This window comes from Zea mays, chromosome 5, assembly GCF_902167145.1.
Source record: "Zea mays cultivar B73 chromosome 5, Zm-B73-REFERENCE-NAM-5.0, whole genome shotgun sequence".
NCBI lineage: Eukaryota > Viridiplantae > Streptophyta > Magnoliopsida > Poales > Poaceae > Zea > Zea mays.
In genome coordinates, this window is record NC_050100.1 from 47,073,203 (window position 1) to 47,091,430 (window position 18,228).

An 18,228-nucleotide genomic window follows, 5' to 3' on the forward strand; every position below is an offset into this window, starting at 1 on the left:
CCGCTGAAAATAGCTTGCCTTAGTCCGTGCCCAACAGATCGTGTATATGGCTGTACAAAACATTATTTTGCACTGAATGTACTATTTATAGAGTGGAGATTGAAATAGGAGGTGAGACCAGCAGAGCACGTATGAGGACAAAAGACACGTTCGAGCTCCCCATATCTCATATAATCTAAATCCACGGTTTCTCTCTCCTCTGCAGGTCTATAAACACATCCATATGCGTGTTCCACTGAAAACACTCGAACGTTTGCACGCTCACAATGACATTGTAACCACACAAAATACGCATGCATACAAGGACCGCTGAAGATAGTTTGCCTTTCTCGGTGCCCAATAGATCATGTAATGGTCATACAAAACATTTTTTATACTGTATGTATTGTTTACAAAGTGAAGATTGAAATAGGAGCTAAGAGCAGCAGAGTGTGTATGAGAATAAAAGACAATCTCAAGCTCCTCGTATCTCCCATACCCTAAATCCACGGTTTCTCTCTCCTCTGCAAGTCTATAAACACATCCATACGCACACTCAGCTAGAAACGTTTACACGCTCACAATGACATTGTAACCACACAAAATACGCAGGATGCATACGAGGACTGCTGAAGATAGTTTGCATGTCCCTATCAAAAATCAAAATCAACACAAGCTCAACTGCTCAATTCTGTGTAGTTTGTGGCCATAAAAATATTTACTGCCACTAGAATTTAATGAAAATCTTTTCTCAAGCCAAATAGATGCTAAATTTCCTACGCATGTGGATAATTCCACTGGGCCATGAGCAAAAGCAAGACCTTTCTGTTGCAAACCAAATCAGCCAAATTCGAGCAGCTTAGATCATAACCCATAAGGACAACTGGTATCTGGACTCTCGACTGATTAATGTGTTTTACAGGTGCCAGCATTGGCATTCGGATGCTGATAACAAAACTACAGCAGCTTACACAGGCAACGTGTTTCAAACACCTGATATACAGCAGATGGCTCCATCTTGATAGCGTCAGAATCGTCTCTTCTGCTGAGGATACCCAGGGTTCTGCATCCCCATCCCTTGATCCGCCTTCCTTCTCAACTGTTTGTCACACACAGCAAGCTTAAGTGCTTCCACAATCACAAGCCTTTCTTCAATAACACATCACACTTACGGCAAAAATTACCTGGTGCGGATGAGACTGACCACCTGCGCCTCTCTGCATAGGCATGTTACCAGGATTTAGCCCAGCCATGCCAGCCTGTGAGGCAGCGTTGAAGGCAGCCATGGTTACTCCACCTGCCACTCTTGGAATCCCCCCAACCATAGGTTGCTGCGGCATTTGTCGTGGCATGGGTCTTGCTACAGATTGACCTCCAGGAGGAGCGTTCCCTGATGGCTGAAATACAGAAATGCATCGCAATATAACTTGGACAACTCAAACACGCTTTACCATCTATGCTGCAGATGGATAATTAGAACTAACAAGAAGTTGGGTTCCTAAACCAGGTATGGAAAATAAGGTGTTAGGAAGAGGTGTGTTACCGGTTGAGTTGGTTGAAGGCTTGTTGTTCCTTCAAAATCTGTTGTAGTATCTACTGGACGAATAGGATACTGTACAATTTTCTCCCCTGGCTGGGATGGTAAAAGCGCGCTAACCAGAAAACAAGTTCAGTCAGGAGTATAGGAAATACCTTTCCTTTCTAAATGAAATCTTATGCTAAACATCTGAGATTTTTTCTGCATGCAGACATTCAAACTAACAGGTATTTCTTTGGAATTTGATCATGCATAACTTACTTTCGTCCAGGTAGTGGGTCCATCCGAAAGTATCTAAGCAAAGAAAAGATCATACTCAGAAACATTTTTGTACAAAAAAAAAAAGTAGTCACAGAGACCACAGCATAAAGTACATGAGCGGCATTGTCAACTTTTCAGGATAGAAAATGTACATCTTTGTTTAAGCTAAACACATATATCATTAAAAAAGGGGACAGGCCTAGTGCCGGAGGCTCCCACTCATGTGGGGTCTGGGAAAGGGATAACCCGTCAATTAGCCTTCAATCCTAGCAGTTAATGCTCACTCATGTCTCGATCGGACATATCAGTACTAATGAAAGAACATAAAATAGATTCAAACATGAAATATAGGTATAGAGATTGTAGTTCATAGATGTTCATTTATAATTTTTATATCGTACCTGAATAAATGAAAATAAGGAAACAAACCTATAAATCAAAATAAAAAAAATGGTAGGCAATAAATAAGCAAAGAGCATGGCCAAGCCATTGGCCATTGCATAGTGTTTACTTAAGTCTGAGTATAATGATTTTTAGTATGAGTCCTGAACTTAGTAACCGGGAACTGGGAACTTAGCCACGTTCCTCGTTCCGGGAACGTTCGTTCCGTTCCAGGAACATGGGAACAATCTCGTTCCAGTTGTGTTAAATCCTAGTTTTAGTAGCGTACCGCGTACCACGTTCCCGTTCCTCGATCCCATCGATCCGGGAACCTGGTTACTAAGGTCCTGAATAATTGAAAAAAACAAATAAACCTATAATTCAAAACGGAAATAACTTCAGGCAATGCATCAAAAATAAGTATCGCTAATTCATTGCATAGTGACTACATAAAGTCTACTGGGTGTAAATGAAAGCTAACACATGATTCTTAGATTGACAAGAACAGGTCACAATGGTCCATAAGATGGCTTCAGCATATTACTGCAGTGCTGTCTCTTGTAACATTGCTAACTAGATTCAGGATACAATGAAAAAGATCAATAATGGGCTAACTAAAAGCATTTTGGAAAAAGATCAAAATATACAACCAGGCCACAAAGAAATAAATGAGAATGAATATGTGAAGTTATTACTCATGCTCCAAAGCTTGTGCAGCTGTTATACGCTTTCGGGGATCATACCTAGAACAGGATATTATCATGGTGATGAATCAAAAGAACAACAAAAACATTAACATATGTTATGTTCAATTGCTAATAAGCTAGAGAGCAATGAACAAGTGACATACTCAAGCATTTTTGAGAGAAGATCAAATGCAGGACTCTTTGGTGGTAAATGAACAATGTTATGGAAACCTGGGTTCTCACTGCAAGGAAGAAAGGATTACCTTAAGAACAGGTGAGTGATGAAAAAATCATAGTTTATGTATCTTAAAGTAGATAAAAAATGGCAAACATACTACTTATGTCCTTGAATGTGTTGGTGGTCGTTTTGCCACCATGGAAGATTGGCAAGGGTAGGCCACTTTTCAACTGTAGGGTGGCCTGCAGAAAGATTGGATTATAAAAAATACAAGAGCACAAAAGCCAAACAGTACAGAAGAGGAAGTGGGCCATCCATACCTAAGACCTTAAAAATCTTGTCGAGTTGATCAAGCTACAAGATATGCATAAATCAACTGTGAGATAAATAAGGTGCAATGAATAGCATACACAAATGAAAACCTCTGTTGGAATGTAATATAAGTGGATTGCCCACCTCCTCCTATCAGTTTAAGCTTTTGAGTTGAATTAGTTACTGCATGCAACTTAATATGGTATCAGAACTAGAGGTCACGAGTTCAAATCCTGGCTAGCGCAATTAAATAAAATAATTGTTGTTCGCTCCTATTCCACGTCTGAGACCCAAGAGAGGCTCGACGCGAGGGGGAGTGTTAAAATATAATATAAGTGAATTGTCCACCTCCTCCTATCAGTTTAAGCTTTTGAGTTGAATTGGTTGGTGCATGCGACTTAATAACCTCTACAAAATGTAACACAAGTTACAACAGATCATACAAACAGCAATACTCCCTCCGGTTTCCTATTAGTTGTCGTTTAGGACAATGACACGGTCTCCAAAATATAACTTTGACCAATGTTTTTTGTTAAAATATAAATGAACTCTTAATACATTTATACTTTTATAAAAGTACTGTTTATGATAAATTAGTGCATATAAATATTTGGTTCCAAACTAAATAACAAAATAGTTATTTGTAGTCAAAATTTTATAAGTTTGACTCGAACCTTATCCAAAACGACAACTAATAGGAAACCGGAGGGAGTATGCAATAAGTATCTGCCTACTTGATTTTATTAAGATGAAGGATTGGATGACGCAAGACGGTTATTTTACTTGGCATGTAAATGTGGCAGTTTTGGTCTAATAATCTAATCTGGTAGCAAGATAACAACAATAATTACTTGAGTGAAAGTGCCCATACCTGGAATGGGTTCGGAGGATTTTTTGCTTCCACACCTTGGAATAGAGGTTTCAGTGTAAGCAGTTCAGCAAAAATGCAACCAACTGCCCACATATCTATAAATAATTTAAGGAAATAACTGAACTGAATCAAACGAAGAGAAATACAAGGTAAAAGACATGTTTTTTGCACTCCAGGCAAGGATACCGACAGCACTGGTGTAGTGTTTCCCCCCAAGTAACAGCTCAGGAGCACGATACCAGATAGTTACAACAACCTAAAAAATCATTGATAAGCCATACATATACACAGCGGATCTTGATAACAAACAACATGCTCCCATAAATAAAACAGAAACCAATGATTACTGAAAGGTTCAGAAAATATAAAGAAATGTTATATTGGTGTATGCATCTTCTAAGCCTCAAATTTATCAGAAGCAACCTACAGAATATTTTCTATTGTATTTGTGAAAAGAAGGGCAGAGGACAGCAGCATGCGTGCTAGATAACAGGAATGCATGTGGAGGTACTCACCCCATTATCACATAATGGTTTCAGTGGAGCTTGATATATCCTAGCAAGTCCAAAATCGGCTATCTTTATAATTCCATGTTCATCTCCTTCTCCCATGACCTTAGTGGCACATATGAAATAAGTATCAGCAAGAGGACAAGTTTGCAGAAATTGTGCAATTATATTTCTATATAATTGGTGGCACCAAACCAGTATGTTGGAAGGCTTTAGATCTCGATGTATAATCCAGTTACTGCAGGGAGGAAAGAGGGAATAGTTGAGATAAGCCATCGAATTTTCAATAGGGCTTTCACCCTTCATCGAAAGCAGCACATTCCAGTTACCTGTGAAGATAGTTGAGGCCGTTGAGCAGTTGCCACAGCAAGGATTTGACAGTGTATGGGTTAATGGAGGAACTCAGCTTCTCCCTGTGATGCCTGATAATCTCCTGCGGTTGGTTTGATTGGTTTGGTTAATAAATTAGGTATAGAACTCAAAAAGATGAAGAGAAACGAATTGAAAACATCATCACATACATAGAGGTCGTGCTCTGCGTAATCGAATGCGAGGTATAGGGACATGTCAGCGTGGTTGATGTGCACATTGACGAGCTTGACGACATTCTCGTGGTTGATCTCGCGCAGGAGCTGGCAAGCAACCAGGTATGTTAAGCTAGGGTTTGGTGCTCCAGTCCCAGAGAAGGCCGAGGGCCGATAGGATGAAAAGTGTACAGGACGAAGCAGCAAAGCAAAGGGAAAAACAGACCATGATCTCTCTAATTGCGGTGGGTGATACTCCGTCCCCCTCCTTTGACTGCTTAAACTTCTTTATGGCGATAGGGGGGCCGCGTCGGCCAGGTGCCGGGTGGGGCGGCTTAAGGCGCGCGAGGAAGACGAGGCCATAGGTCCCCTCCCCAATCTTGCCAATCAGTTCGTACTGCTGCAGCCACGCCGGACGGTTGGCGCCGCCTGTGCGCCCATCCCCCATCCCCGTCGCCGCGCCGGCCAGCCGCCGCAGCTGAAAGTCCTCTTCTCCGTTGCCGTGGTGGCGTACGGCCCGCTTCTCTCGACTTGTTGGACCAAAGAATGCTGCTAAGTGCTAACATATCTGCTCGCGCTTAAGTGGACCAAGAGTCCAAGACTATATTTTTAGGCCCAAAGAGAATGACGGCCCAGTCCACATAAGACCAGGCCCACGCAACGCAAGGTCCTCTTTCCCGCCTGCAGTCATGCTGTCTCAAGGGAAAACTCATCAAAACTCTGAAAGGTATGTTGTGTGTTATCCATTTCCTCTCCTCGGCTCTGCTCCCTTCTCTCTGGTGGGGAACACCGCCGCCGGCCGCTACTGCAGAGCAGTTCGGCTCAGTCCCATTCGGTACATATATGGCGGCCGGAAGTTCCAGTGCCACCGCGTCCCTCTCCGTCGCGGCGGGAAGAGCAGCCGCTCTGCGTGTCAAGCGGCCATGCGCTCGCGCTTGGGCTCCCTCCCAGTGGGCGCAGCAAGGGGCACTCAGCCTCAAGCCTTGCGCCTCACTGACACCGCACGCACCGCTGTGACGAGCGGAGTCGGATGCCGCGGGCGGTGGTGCCGGCGCCGGCGCCGGCGACGTTATGGGCCTCCTCTTCCGGGAGCGCATAGTCTTCCTCGGCAACGAGATCGTGGACTTACTCGCGGACGCCGTCGCCAGCCAGCTCCTCCTCCTCGACCCGGACTCTAACAACAGCCTCTTCATCAATTCACCAGGTTCCCTCAAGTAAATGTCTTATATCTATCTACTATACTATGTATATGTTCGTACGTTTGTTGAGCACCAAAATGAGGTGCGGACGGTCCGGCCCTGAGGCCGGACGGTCCGCGGTCCGGACGGTCCGCGCCTGTGGGCTGGACGGTCCGCGCACGCGCAGAATAGATTAGGGTTCCGAGTTTTGTGCTATGTTTGTTAGCTATATCCGCGGAATTAGCTCGGAATCCGGTCGTGTAAAGGGTCCAGCCCCCCTCCTCTATAAAAAGAGAGGCCTACGGCCGATTTGTAAGGAACAATCGAATCAATACAACTTTTATTCGCATTTTATCCTATGAGTAGTTCTAGTCTAGTTTAGGTTTAGCCTCTCAATCCCCAAATTCTCCGCCTCTCTTCGACTCTACGCCGATTGGAGGAGTCTAGGTCGGCCGGCCCGAGCCTAGACAACCCCTAGGATCTCTCCTCCCCGACAGGGTCCCTCCCGGGAGCGAGATCCAGGCCGCCGCCGGCGATTTCCGCCGCCCCTGCGCACGCGCGGACCGTCTGGCCCTAGGGCGCGGACCGTCCGGCCGTCAGGCAGGGAACCCGAGCTCCTGCACCAGGTCGCGGACCGTCCGGCCCCAGGCCGCGGACCGTCCGCGCTTGACCAGAGAGCACCGCCGCCTCGCGCCAGGTCGCGGACCGTCCGGCCCCGCGCGCGGACCGTCCGCCCCTGTGCAGAGAGCACCGCCGCCGGTTCTTCTTGAGTATTTGGCGCTCCGAAAAGGCGTCAACATACTTTTTGGCGACTCCGCTGGGGAAGACATATATAAGCTCATCAAATCGGCCCTCAATGGCCGGTTCAAGGGATAGCTCTGATATTTCTCCAAGCAACATCATAGAGCCGACTTGGGAAACCTTGTCGGCTGACGAGCAGCTCCAGTTCGAAGAGCACAAGGAGCGGATGATCCAGGAGGCGAAAGCAAAGTTCTTGGCCAACTTCAAAGTGGACAGGAACAACAAGGTCGTCCGACATCGGGCAACGGATCCGGCTTCGCTCCAACCCACGCCAGATATCCCCAATGTAAGTAATACCAACGATCTGCAATCTCTTAGAAATTATGTAGAAGATCAGCGTGAACAAGTGCAGAACATCGTAGGGGGTATGCAAAGCGATCTTAAGAGACTAGTACGTGCATTTGATAAATCTAGTACCGCAAATTTTCCTTCGCACAAGGTTAAGTTAGGAGATAACGCGTGTAACACATCGGCTACAGGTTGTCATGACCAGTCACAACCCCTTTATGGGATGCCGATGGACACGTACCCTAATCAACCGCAAATCGGCAGCAAACCAGCCGATCTGCACATGCCCGGACCGTCCGCACGTGAGCGCGGACCGTCCGGGCCAGCAACAGTCGGGCCTATTTTTAATGAGTTACCTAGATATGCGCCCGAGCCACCACACACGGCACAGAACCTAAACTACCCAGTCGGACCGTCCGCGTACAACAACGGACGGTCCGCACATAATCACGGACGGTCCGGGCCAATGTCCGGACAGTCCGCACATGACCTTTTTGAGGAGGATTGTTACCGGAATCCTCACCCGTCCCAGCAGCACTTCCCATCACACTATACAATGCATCAACCCATTAATTCAAGGTCCAGAGCCCAGGAAAGCTTTCCGGCCCCACCCAGGAGGCCGGAAAGAAACGATCAAACCTATGACCCATATAGGGCAAATGAAAATGCACCACGTAACTCAAACCAATGGGGGGAAAGACAACATGCTAATATCCAGCCAACCCCACCTATGTTTGACCAGAGAGCCGGTGGTCTCGCACCGGCTGCTATTGATATAGTAAGGGAAGAGATAGCCGGGGCGTTCCGAGATAAGCTCGGAGTAAGCATGGTCCCTGGGGGGCAATCATATCGGAAACCTTATGACAGCCGATTTGATCACCACTCATACCCACAGGGAACCAGGATACCCGAATTCGCAAAATTTTCGGGTGATCAAGGGAAAAACACACGCGAACATATAGGCCAGTTCTTAGCACAATTGGGAGAATTGGCCGACACAGAGGCATTTCGCGTACGTTTATTTTCATTATCGCTAACAGGAACCGCGTTTGCATGGTATGCCACTTTACTTCCTAATTCCATTTCATCATGGGGGGATCTAGAACAAAAAATTCATGATCATTTTTTCTCCGGTGACTATGAGTTGGATTTGGTAGATTTAGTGTCGTTGCGACAGACAAAAGATGAATCGGTTAATGATTACATCCGGAGATTCCGAGATACGAGAAACCGATGCTTTCAAATTCATTTAGCAGAGAAACAGCTAGTAGGATTAGCCTTTAATGGTCTGCGATATTATTTAAAAGAAAGATTAGAAGGCATCCAATTCTTTACACTAGCACAATTACACCAGAGAGCTTTGGCTTGTGAAAGCCGAAGCAAAGAAACTGCTAAAACAATTCGTCACAACGTACATGTAGTAGAATGCGACCAAAGTAGCTCAGAAGACGAATCAGCAGAGGTGTATGCTGCTGAAATGGTTTGGCCAAAGCAGGCCAAATCTTCGGCTTGTGCCTCCTTACAGCCGGTTCAAAAGAAACGGCAAGAGGAGGTTAAGTTTACATTTAATGTTGGTAAGTGTGATAGAATATTTGATGAATTACTTAAGAATGGCAACATTAAAATAAATCACACTGTTCCATCCGCCGACGAGCTAAAACGTCGTGCATATTGCAAGTGGCATAACTCATTTTCTCATGCCACTAATGATTGTAATGTATTTCGGCGACAGATTCAATCGGCCATTAACGAAGGACGATTGAAATTTCAGGAAATGCAGGTGGATACAAAGCCCTTTCCGATGAACATGATTGACTTCGAGGGCAAGAAAGTCCTGATTCGGCCAAATACAGTTGATAAAGGCAAAGGCAAGGAAACAATCATCGGCAATGCTAAAAAGGCCGATGGGGATTGTAAAGCTTCTTGCAGGAAAGTGGTTGCCAAGAAGACTCCCGATGGAGGGGAGACTCTGAAGGTGACCATCACAGCCTCTAGCATTGGGGGGCAAGCGCAGACGGGAAGACAGTTGCAGGAACCCGTGCTGCGCATCACGGACAGTCCGCCGTCCAGACGCGGACGGTCCGACGCTTCGCCGGACGGTCCAGAGGACTCTGGCGGACGGTCCGGCCGTGCTCAGGACCCCCAGCGACCACGTACCTTCAAACCACGACGACCCGAGATAGGTACGTGGAAAACCAATACATTTAAAGCAGCTGGTCGGCTGATCAAGCCTGGCCCGACTTTCGATCAATTGTTGTCTAAATACGTGAAAAAGAAGGCCGGCCCTAGTGACCGGCCACCAAAGCGACCCCGCTCACCCATTCATGAGCAACGTCAGGTCAGGCCGATTGGATCACCTCACCAATCGGATGAAATGAAAGGTCCTATTGTACAATTGAGACCTAACATGCCAACATGGACACCTCCACCTCCATATCCACCTATGCCATATCCATACACATATTTACCTCCGCCATATGTCCCAAATCAAATGTGGGGCATGCCACCATATCCATTTGGGATGCCACAGTACCCCGCCTGGGGGGCACCCCAAACATCTGTTTTTGACAGGTTGACGCTACCAGTACAAGACCGATTGAGCACTGCTCAATCCGGTCACCAGGCACAAACCCAACAGGATTACCGGACTACTCGGCCTTCCAGGCCGACCAATCCGGCAGGGGGGCATATGCCTGCAGCAACTCAAAAAACAACAAAAAAGGACATCATCAAAATAGGCACTGCAGATGTTGTCATACAAGAAGATAATAAAGGGCCGATGATTTTCGGCGAATCGGCCAACACGATCGAAAAGGATACGGCTACCATCAAAACAGCCGATCCAAAATACTCCATGCCTCGATGGTGTCCAGCGGGATTGACACGATCCCAAAAGAGAAAATTACAACGCCTAAGAGCAAAGGAGAGCCAGGAGAAGGAGGCGGAAAAGACATTTAATGACACACATCCACTATACCCGCCACCGCAAAAGAAATGGAGACCGAAGGCCGTTGAGAAAAAACAAACGGCCACAGAAATAGAAAGTCAATCTGCACCAGGCGCGGACCGTCCGGCCTCTGCGCGCGGACCGTCCGCCGTTCACCAGGAAGTCTATGGACAACCTGCACCAAGCGCGGACCGTCCGACCCCCGCACGCGGACCGTCCGCCGTTCACCAGGAAGCCTCCAACGACACGACAACATCAATGGAAGAGGACGACCTGCTGGGAGAAGACCTGGTCGACTACGAGGCTTCTCCAGAACGCCCAGGTATGGATGTAAATATTATTACATTTTCTGCCGATTGTACTATCATCGGCGACGATGAACCTGTTGTTGCCCAGTTTGATTTTGGTCCTAAAGAAGCCGCCTTTACTAAACCAAAGGAATCGGTAAATCATTTAAAGCCGCTCTTCGTGCGCGGTCACATTGATGGGATACCGATTGCTAAGATGTTGGTAGACGGAGGGGCGGCTGTAAATCTAATGCCTTATTCATTATACAGAAAATTAGGAAAACAAGATGACGAACTTGTCAAGACCAACATGACCCTCAGCGGTGTTGGAACTGATAGTTCGATCAAAGCCAGGGGAGTCACGTCCGTTGAATTAACCATCGGGACTAAGACCCTTGCTGCTGCATTCTTCGTCGCTGATGTAGAAGGAAATTACAGTTTAATTCTAGGCAGAGATTGGATTCACGCCAATCAATGTATACCTTCTACATTACATCAAATGCTAATACAATGGGTAGGCGATGACATAGAACAAGTACATGCTGATGTATCGGCCTGCATCGCTGTGGCTGATGCCCCTGTACTCTGGACTTATGAGACTGCTACATGTCTCACAGGAGTAGATTTTTCTGATTACCAATTCATAAGTATAGATAAGAAAGGTTTCATTCCTGTAATGCTAGAGCCGATGGAGAATCGGCTAAATCCTAAATAAAGTTTAAATGATGAATACACACAAAACTCATGAGTCTCTGGCCACGGACAGTTCGGCTTCCAAGGCCGGATGGTCTGGTCTTTCACAAAAGGGTTCGGACTTTAAGACCGAACATACATCACAGCAAAAGGACAGTATTACGGATGATCTGGTTGTAACACCCCAGGTGTTACTCAGGGTGTCCATCCCAGGGTTACCCCCTTTTTAACCCATAATTACATAAAGATTTGTGGGCAAAGTACTTCAATCTTGGAATTCAAGGTCCTAGTCAAGTGCAAACTATCTTGGATATCATGCCCTAGCTTGTAATGCACATCTAAGTGGAGATCTCCCAAAACCCTAGAGCAAAACCCCCATAGGCAATTATAACCCTAATAGAAGCCATGATCAAAAGATCATGTAAACACCATGATCATGGTTTGGGCCAAATACAAAGGTTGTAATATACTCAATAACCTACCATTAATAGTAAGGAAGTACCCCCAAAAAGTTTTCAGAAAGGTCCTAAAAAGATCACCAAAGGTTGAACACAAGGGAGAAATTCAGATTTTGCCTAAGTCAAAAATCAACCCTTGAGCAAAGATCCCACCTGTTCACCTTGATCCCCTCTTCAAAACCTGTCGACCTAATGGACAAAGTGGCGCCAAATGAACCCTAGAATGCCCTGGAAAAGTTTGAACCCAAGCCAAAACCATTTGACACGAGTTGGCACTGGTTTTGTCTCGGTTTGCACAGGGCAGACAGACAAGACTTGGCGCTACCATATCTCCTCAACCAGACCACATCTACTCTTGGAACTTACATGAACTAGGTAGCCCTAGGTGCAGGGAAGAGATCTCCCACAGGCGGTAGGGCGAGATTCGTACGCCTGGCCGCTCAGCAGAGCGAAGAACACGGGCAGAAGCAACGCGCCACGTGTTCGACGCGCTCTGAGCTCGCCAGAGCACGCCCGCGCGCGCGCCCCGCGTGCCCGCGTCGCGCCAAACGGTTGAATCGACGCCCCGGCCGCGTCCGCGCCTATAAAACCCGCCCCAGCGCTCGGTTGCCTTCCCCATTGCTTCCTCCGTACCTCGCCGGACTCGCCCGAGCCAGCCATTGCCTCCGGCGACCTCCCCGCAGCCCGCCAGTGCCGACCAAGAGCCACCGTCATGGCCAACCCCTCTCCAGTCCCCCTCCGTTCGATTCAAGCCCCCAGATAGCTTCCTGGTGAGACCGTGAGCCTTGCTCAAGCTTGAACCGAGGGCCCGCGTCACCGGAGAAGCCAAATCGCGCTCATCGGAGTTCAAGAACTCGCCGGCGCACGTGGACCGGGTAAACCCCTTCACCATTTCCCGATTCGTTGCGCGCATGGCCTCTGTGTCATCCCGTGAAGCTCCTCGTGCCCATTAATTGAACTCTCCCGCTGTGGTTTGGCCGGAGTAGGCGCCGCCGTCGATCCCCGCCGCCTGTGTTCGTGGCCAGGGGAGCTCCGACCACCTCTGACGCCGACCCGCACATCGACGTGACCGTCGCGACCTCCTGAACATCGCTGACCACCTCGCCGGACCTCCCTCGCCGCCGGTAAGCCGCGCCACCCTTTTCTTTCCTGCGGCTACTGTTTCAGTTAAGGGAAGGACTGCGGGTGAGAGGGAGAGAAATCCAGGGGGTTAAGTGAAAAGTCAGAGACTCAAGTGAATAGTGGCGTAAGGGTAGATCTGCGAGGTTTGATTCGGTTTAAACCCAGGGACCTCGGCGCAAACTGTTTTTCCAGAAAAACTTAATTAAAACCTGATTTAAATTCAAACAGAAACTTTAAAAACCCATAACTTCTGTTTGGTTTATCCAAATTTGGTCAAACTAATTTTGCTAGACTCTAAATAATGTAACCTATCTAAGAAAAATATAAAACCCCATAAGCACTAGAGAAAAATATAAGGTTATGATTTAATTACAGTTTGGACCAAAAGCTTAATAATAGCAAGAAAAATGGTTGTACTATTTAACTAAGGTTAGAAAAATTTGGAGAAGTTTATATCTACCTACTGACCTAGTTAAAAATGTTAAACCCCTCTGTCTATTTCATTAAGTTAGTTTTAACCCCTTATTCCATAATATGCTTAAGTTTAAGAAAAATAGAAAAAGTGACATAAATAATGAACCAGAGGGCACCCCTATTTTTGTTGAGATACTTAGTCAATATAGTTCACTGGAAAAATGTATCATACCCTGTTGTAGTGTAAAATAAGAAAGCTACCTTTTAAATTAATAAAACAAGGATAACTTAGAAAAACCCTACAAAAATAACCCTAAGGTAAAACCTCCCCAAACCTTAGGATAACTAATGTGTTGATAATAAGAACTTAAGAAAAATCTGAAATCTGTTGTTTGATATTTTTCAAACAACAAGTTAGTTCTAATCACCCTTTTTGCACCAAACTTCAAAAATCCATCATTAATCAACCATCATGTTACTCTCTGTCCTTTTTGGTACAAGAGCTTTTTATCACTACTAGAGGCCAACAAAAATAACCCTTAGGTCAGGACCCACTTTAATAAAAGACTTGTAGTGTAAAGTGGCCCTTTTTTTTTGCCTAACTATTGTTATTTTTGTTTAAGGACTAGCTTTTGGTACTTTAAGCCTCAAATTCTCAAAACAAGCTAAAATAGCTAGTGACAACCCACTGTAATTTTTACAAAAATTTTTGGAAATTTTTAAACTACTGACAAAGTTCAAACCCCTACTAGAAACCCTGGATGGAAATTAAAGAAAGGAAAATGGATGATGGAATTTAATGTCCTCCTAAGACCTTTATAAATTGTCCACTGAAATCCATAAAGGCAATACAAATCCAATATGTTATCCTAAAAGAAAACCTAAACCTAAAAGGTAATAAGTCTATCTATATACCACTAGAAGCCCCGCATGACTAAGAAACCCTAAATTACTTCTTGGCTAGTTTCTTTAGCTTAATGTTCTTAAATTTTGCATAATCATGACATACATGTTCATTGCATTCGATAGACTGTAATCTTCCTGACGGAGAGTACATCCTCGTGCCGGAGCAAGGAGCTGTCCAGGAGGTTGCCCCAGACCCAGCACCAGAGCCTGCACCAGAGGACCTGCCTGCCACTGCTTTGGAAGGCAAGCCCCGGTTTTATACATAACCTGTTATTTATGCTATTTTACTTCACTTAATGATTGTAGGTTTGATTGTGCACTTAGGTGTAGGAGTTGTTTGAAACCCTAGTTGCATGATCTCAGGAATCCCTTTGAGATGAATACTAGTATGACAGGTCGAGTAGTTGCTTTATTTAATTAGGATCTCGGTAGAAGACGAGTGATTTTTCTAGCACTCGCGCGAGATCAGGAAATTGATTGTACCCACTTTCACAATGTCATGATACTAGTTGGTGGACAACAATCCATGGGGATTGGTTGTTTACAAGATGGAAAAAGGAATAAGGATTAACGTGCGGATACCTGTGTCAAGCGTTTGAATGTACTAAACACATACCGAGAAATATGGTAAATCGGTAAGCCTAGTACCTGAGTGAACCTGCCCGCAGACTTTACCCCTCACGCGACCTGAGACGAGGTCTCCCATTCCGGTTATGGTGGGTACAAGTGCGGCCACTGCACGACGGCCAGTCGGGGTCAGTGGGGCATTGTACGCCAAGGCGGTGAGCCCTGATCTGTTGCCAGGGAATCGATGGGGACGGTTGATGTGTGTGGGGACGGAGTGCCCCTACATGTCGTGTGTTTAGGTTTACCTTGCAAGGATAAAAACTCGATTCGAATCGTCTGCTTCTCGCAGCTAATGAGACTGCTTGATCCATTGTACTGCATTGAGTAATAAGTGGAAGTATGATGAGTTGAGATCAGATGTTGATTGTTAATAATGCTTGCTACCATGTATGAGTAGATAGTCCATTTTTAGCCTTAAGAGAGTCACACTTAACTTTGACTAAGTTAAAACTTTGATGTAGAAACTCAGCTAGTGCTTTTGGCAACCAAACCCCACAGCCAAACAGCTGCATGTCTAGAGGTAGAGGAGTAGACTCCTCACACCGGGTAAGTCTAGCTGAGTATTAGTATACTCAGCCTTGCTTGTGGCATAATTTTTACAGGTTCTCTGGAGGAGACGGTTGCTGGGATAACTTGGCCGTCCACCTTGCCACCGGGTTGGACTGTTGAGTGGGACCCTGCCTCGGCTGAGGAGGAGCATGAGGAGTGATGGGACAGGCTTCCCCATCTCTCTGTTTAATTATCGATAGTTTTATTCCGCTGCACTTCGAACAATGATGGTTACTTTTGCAAAAACTCCGATGATGATGATGGCGATGTAATAATTTAACATTGTGACATGTATGGTTTTATGCTTTATTGTATTTGCTCTGTGACTCACCTTCGAGTGAGATTGTGGTACTTGATCCTGTCAGTGGCCGTGTCGGACTAGATCCGAGGGATTGACGGGTTATTCCCATTTAAGTGTGGTCTAGCCTCTAAGGCGGGACTTGGACACTTAAGTTGGAATAATTCGGGCGGTTCCGCCACAGCTGGTATCGGAGCTTGTACCACCACAGAGGAATCAATAAAATATAAATTTCTAAATAAAACTTGATAGAAACAAGGTTGGATAGATAGTAGGACGAACAGGATAGACCTAGGACGTGAAGCCTTAGGTTAATAGAATGGTAGCTAGGTGGCTAAGTAACTAGGCCCTACAGGCCACTTTTTACAGGGTGGGAGTTCCTCCCTATTCCTTTTATCTTGTTGTGAGGCCGTTCAGGACGAGCATGCATGCATTCATAATTAAGCAAATGGATAACTGAGTAAAGGACTTAAAAATAAAATAACAACCAATTAGGTCCCTAATGCCTTTCTACTTAACTAGAGAAAGACTGAGTTTTACTTTTCCTTGTTCTTTTTATAATTCTTTTTCTTTTACTTACGCTTAACCATACACAGATGACTTCCCATGGATCCTCCGATGACGAAAATGCACTGACCCACACTGACGGACTTGCACGAGAGGGATTTCCCCGCATCTTGTGGGAGGTACTTCAGGGGGCCGGATATTTGACACCCCCTCAGTACGCGGTGCAGCAGTTCGAGAAGCACCGGGTGCCTCGCTGTAGGGTGAGGATGACCTTGGAACCTCATCCCCTGCAGCCAGGCTGGCGCTCCTTGGACTCTGAGTCTTTCGGGTACCGAGCGGAGGACACGATCGAGGCGATCGCTCTGCATGGGTTGACCACTTTCTGCGGATTCCATCCTTTGGAGCTGGCTACCCATCCCATTGGCTTGTTCCCCGCTGAGAAGGAGGACGACCCAATGTGGAAGGATCGGGTGGAGCATGCCAAGGATTTCTGGGCTCTCTACCCAGGCCACACGGCTCACTTGTCGGTGCGATGCATGAACGCTCTGTATCGTCTGCAAGTAATGCGTGGGGAGGCAATGTCTCACCTGATGGCACTGCTAGAGGCAACCAAGATCACCCTGGACAACAGGGAGGAGCTCGTGGTTGACTTGTCCCAGGAGCTGGTAGAAAAAGACTTACAGGTAGAGCAGCTGTCTGATGAGATTCATGAGTTGGAGGAGCTAGTAGGCACCAGGGAGAACACCATCGAGGTTCTCGAGGATCAGCTCATTAACACTCAGCAGCAGCTTGCTGAGGCTAACGAGCACCTGGACATGCATCACCAGGAGATCCAGGACCAGGAGGCCAACGAGGACGTCGACATTGAGGGAGGAGATGAGCCTGCCTCCAGTGTGGACACTGCTGGCTCGGGAAGACCACCTTCCCCCGAGTCAAGTGTTGCTTCGTTCGCTCACTAGGTGTCCAGGGTAGGCTTAGAAGTTGGACAGTCGGACTCCTCGCAGCTAGCTTAGCTTTTGCACCCTTGGGGTACTAGGCTAGGTAGAGTTGAGTCATTTTGGAACAATTTGATGTAACCGTGTTAAACCCTCTTGGGAGCTTGTTTGATGGATGCTATTATCAGTTTAAATTTTTGGAAGGAAAAAAAATTTATGCCTCTCAAAATCCCTTTTGTTGAAGTCGGAATCTATCATGCTGTTTTAACTTTTTCCCCATGATAAAATCTTGAAATTGGAACTGTGGTGTTAAGTAAGTATGTGGTTTTTCAGATGGCCGGGAGGCAGCGTCGTGGCCAGAACGAGCGCGTTCCTCCACCGCCACCACCACCTCCCACTCTGCAGGAGCTCATGGCTCAGCAGAATGAGATCCTGAGGCAGCTGGCTCAACGTCAGCCACCACCTCAGCATTATGGTGGTGGGGACCACCAGCGTCACCCCGCGGCGGCCACCTATCAGGAATTCCTCAGCACCCAGCCTCCACTATTCACAAGGGCGGAGGACCCACTTGACGCAGATGTATGGTTGCGAGTGGTGGAATCCAAATTCCCACTACTCCATGGAGCTTGCTCAGAGGTCACCAAAGTCAGGTTCGCCGCCCAGCAGCTTCGCGGGCCTGCACGGACTTGGTGGGATCATTTTCTTGCTATGCAGCCAGAGGACCGAGAGGTGGAGTGGAGGGAGTTCAAGGCAGCTTTTAGAGGACACCATATACCAGCAGGGATCATGGACAGGAAGCTAAATGAGTTCTTGGCACTCACTCAGGGCAACAGGACAGTGTTGCAGTATGCCCAGGCTTTTAATGACTTGTGCCAGTACGCGGGATATCATGCAGATACAGATGAGAAGAAGAGGGACAGATTCAGAAGGGGGCTCAGCACTAAGCTCCGTGATCGTCTCAACACCGTCAGGGCCAATAG

At 46.5% G+C, this 18,228-nt stretch overlaps 1 protein-coding gene across 2 annotated transcripts; it reads right to left on the reverse strand.

The window, feature by feature from the left end:
- Positions 1-653: 653 nt before the first annotated feature.
- Positions 654-5,807, reverse strand: LOC100284562 (uncharacterized). Of its 2 annotated transcripts, XR_552425.2 has the most exons (16): positions 5,465-5,807; positions 5,236-5,346; positions 5,044-5,147; positions 4,910-4,952; positions 4,721-4,819; positions 4,392-4,461; positions 4,206-4,300; positions 3,343-3,376; positions 3,180-3,264; positions 3,009-3,086; positions 2,854-2,901; positions 2,448-2,505; positions 1,778-1,810; positions 1,523-1,631; positions 1,164-1,376; positions 654-1,078 (listed from the first exon to the last, which is right to left on the reverse strand). XR_552425.2 is itself a non-coding variant. In NM_001157457.2 (15 exons), exons 1-15 carry the CDS (start codon positions 5,684-5,686, stop codon positions 1,007-1,009), a joined length of 1,416 nt encoding a protein of 471 aa, NP_001150929.1. In that variant the 5' UTR covers positions 5,687-5,771; the 3' UTR covers positions 806-1,006. The 2 variants fall into 2 exon arrangements, 1 of the variants encoding a protein (NP_001150929.1); NM_001157457.2 differs by lacking the exon at positions 2,448-2,505 and having other exon boundaries at positions 806-1,078; positions 5,465-5,771.
- Between the last annotated feature and the right edge of the window lie 12,421 nt (positions 5,808-18,228).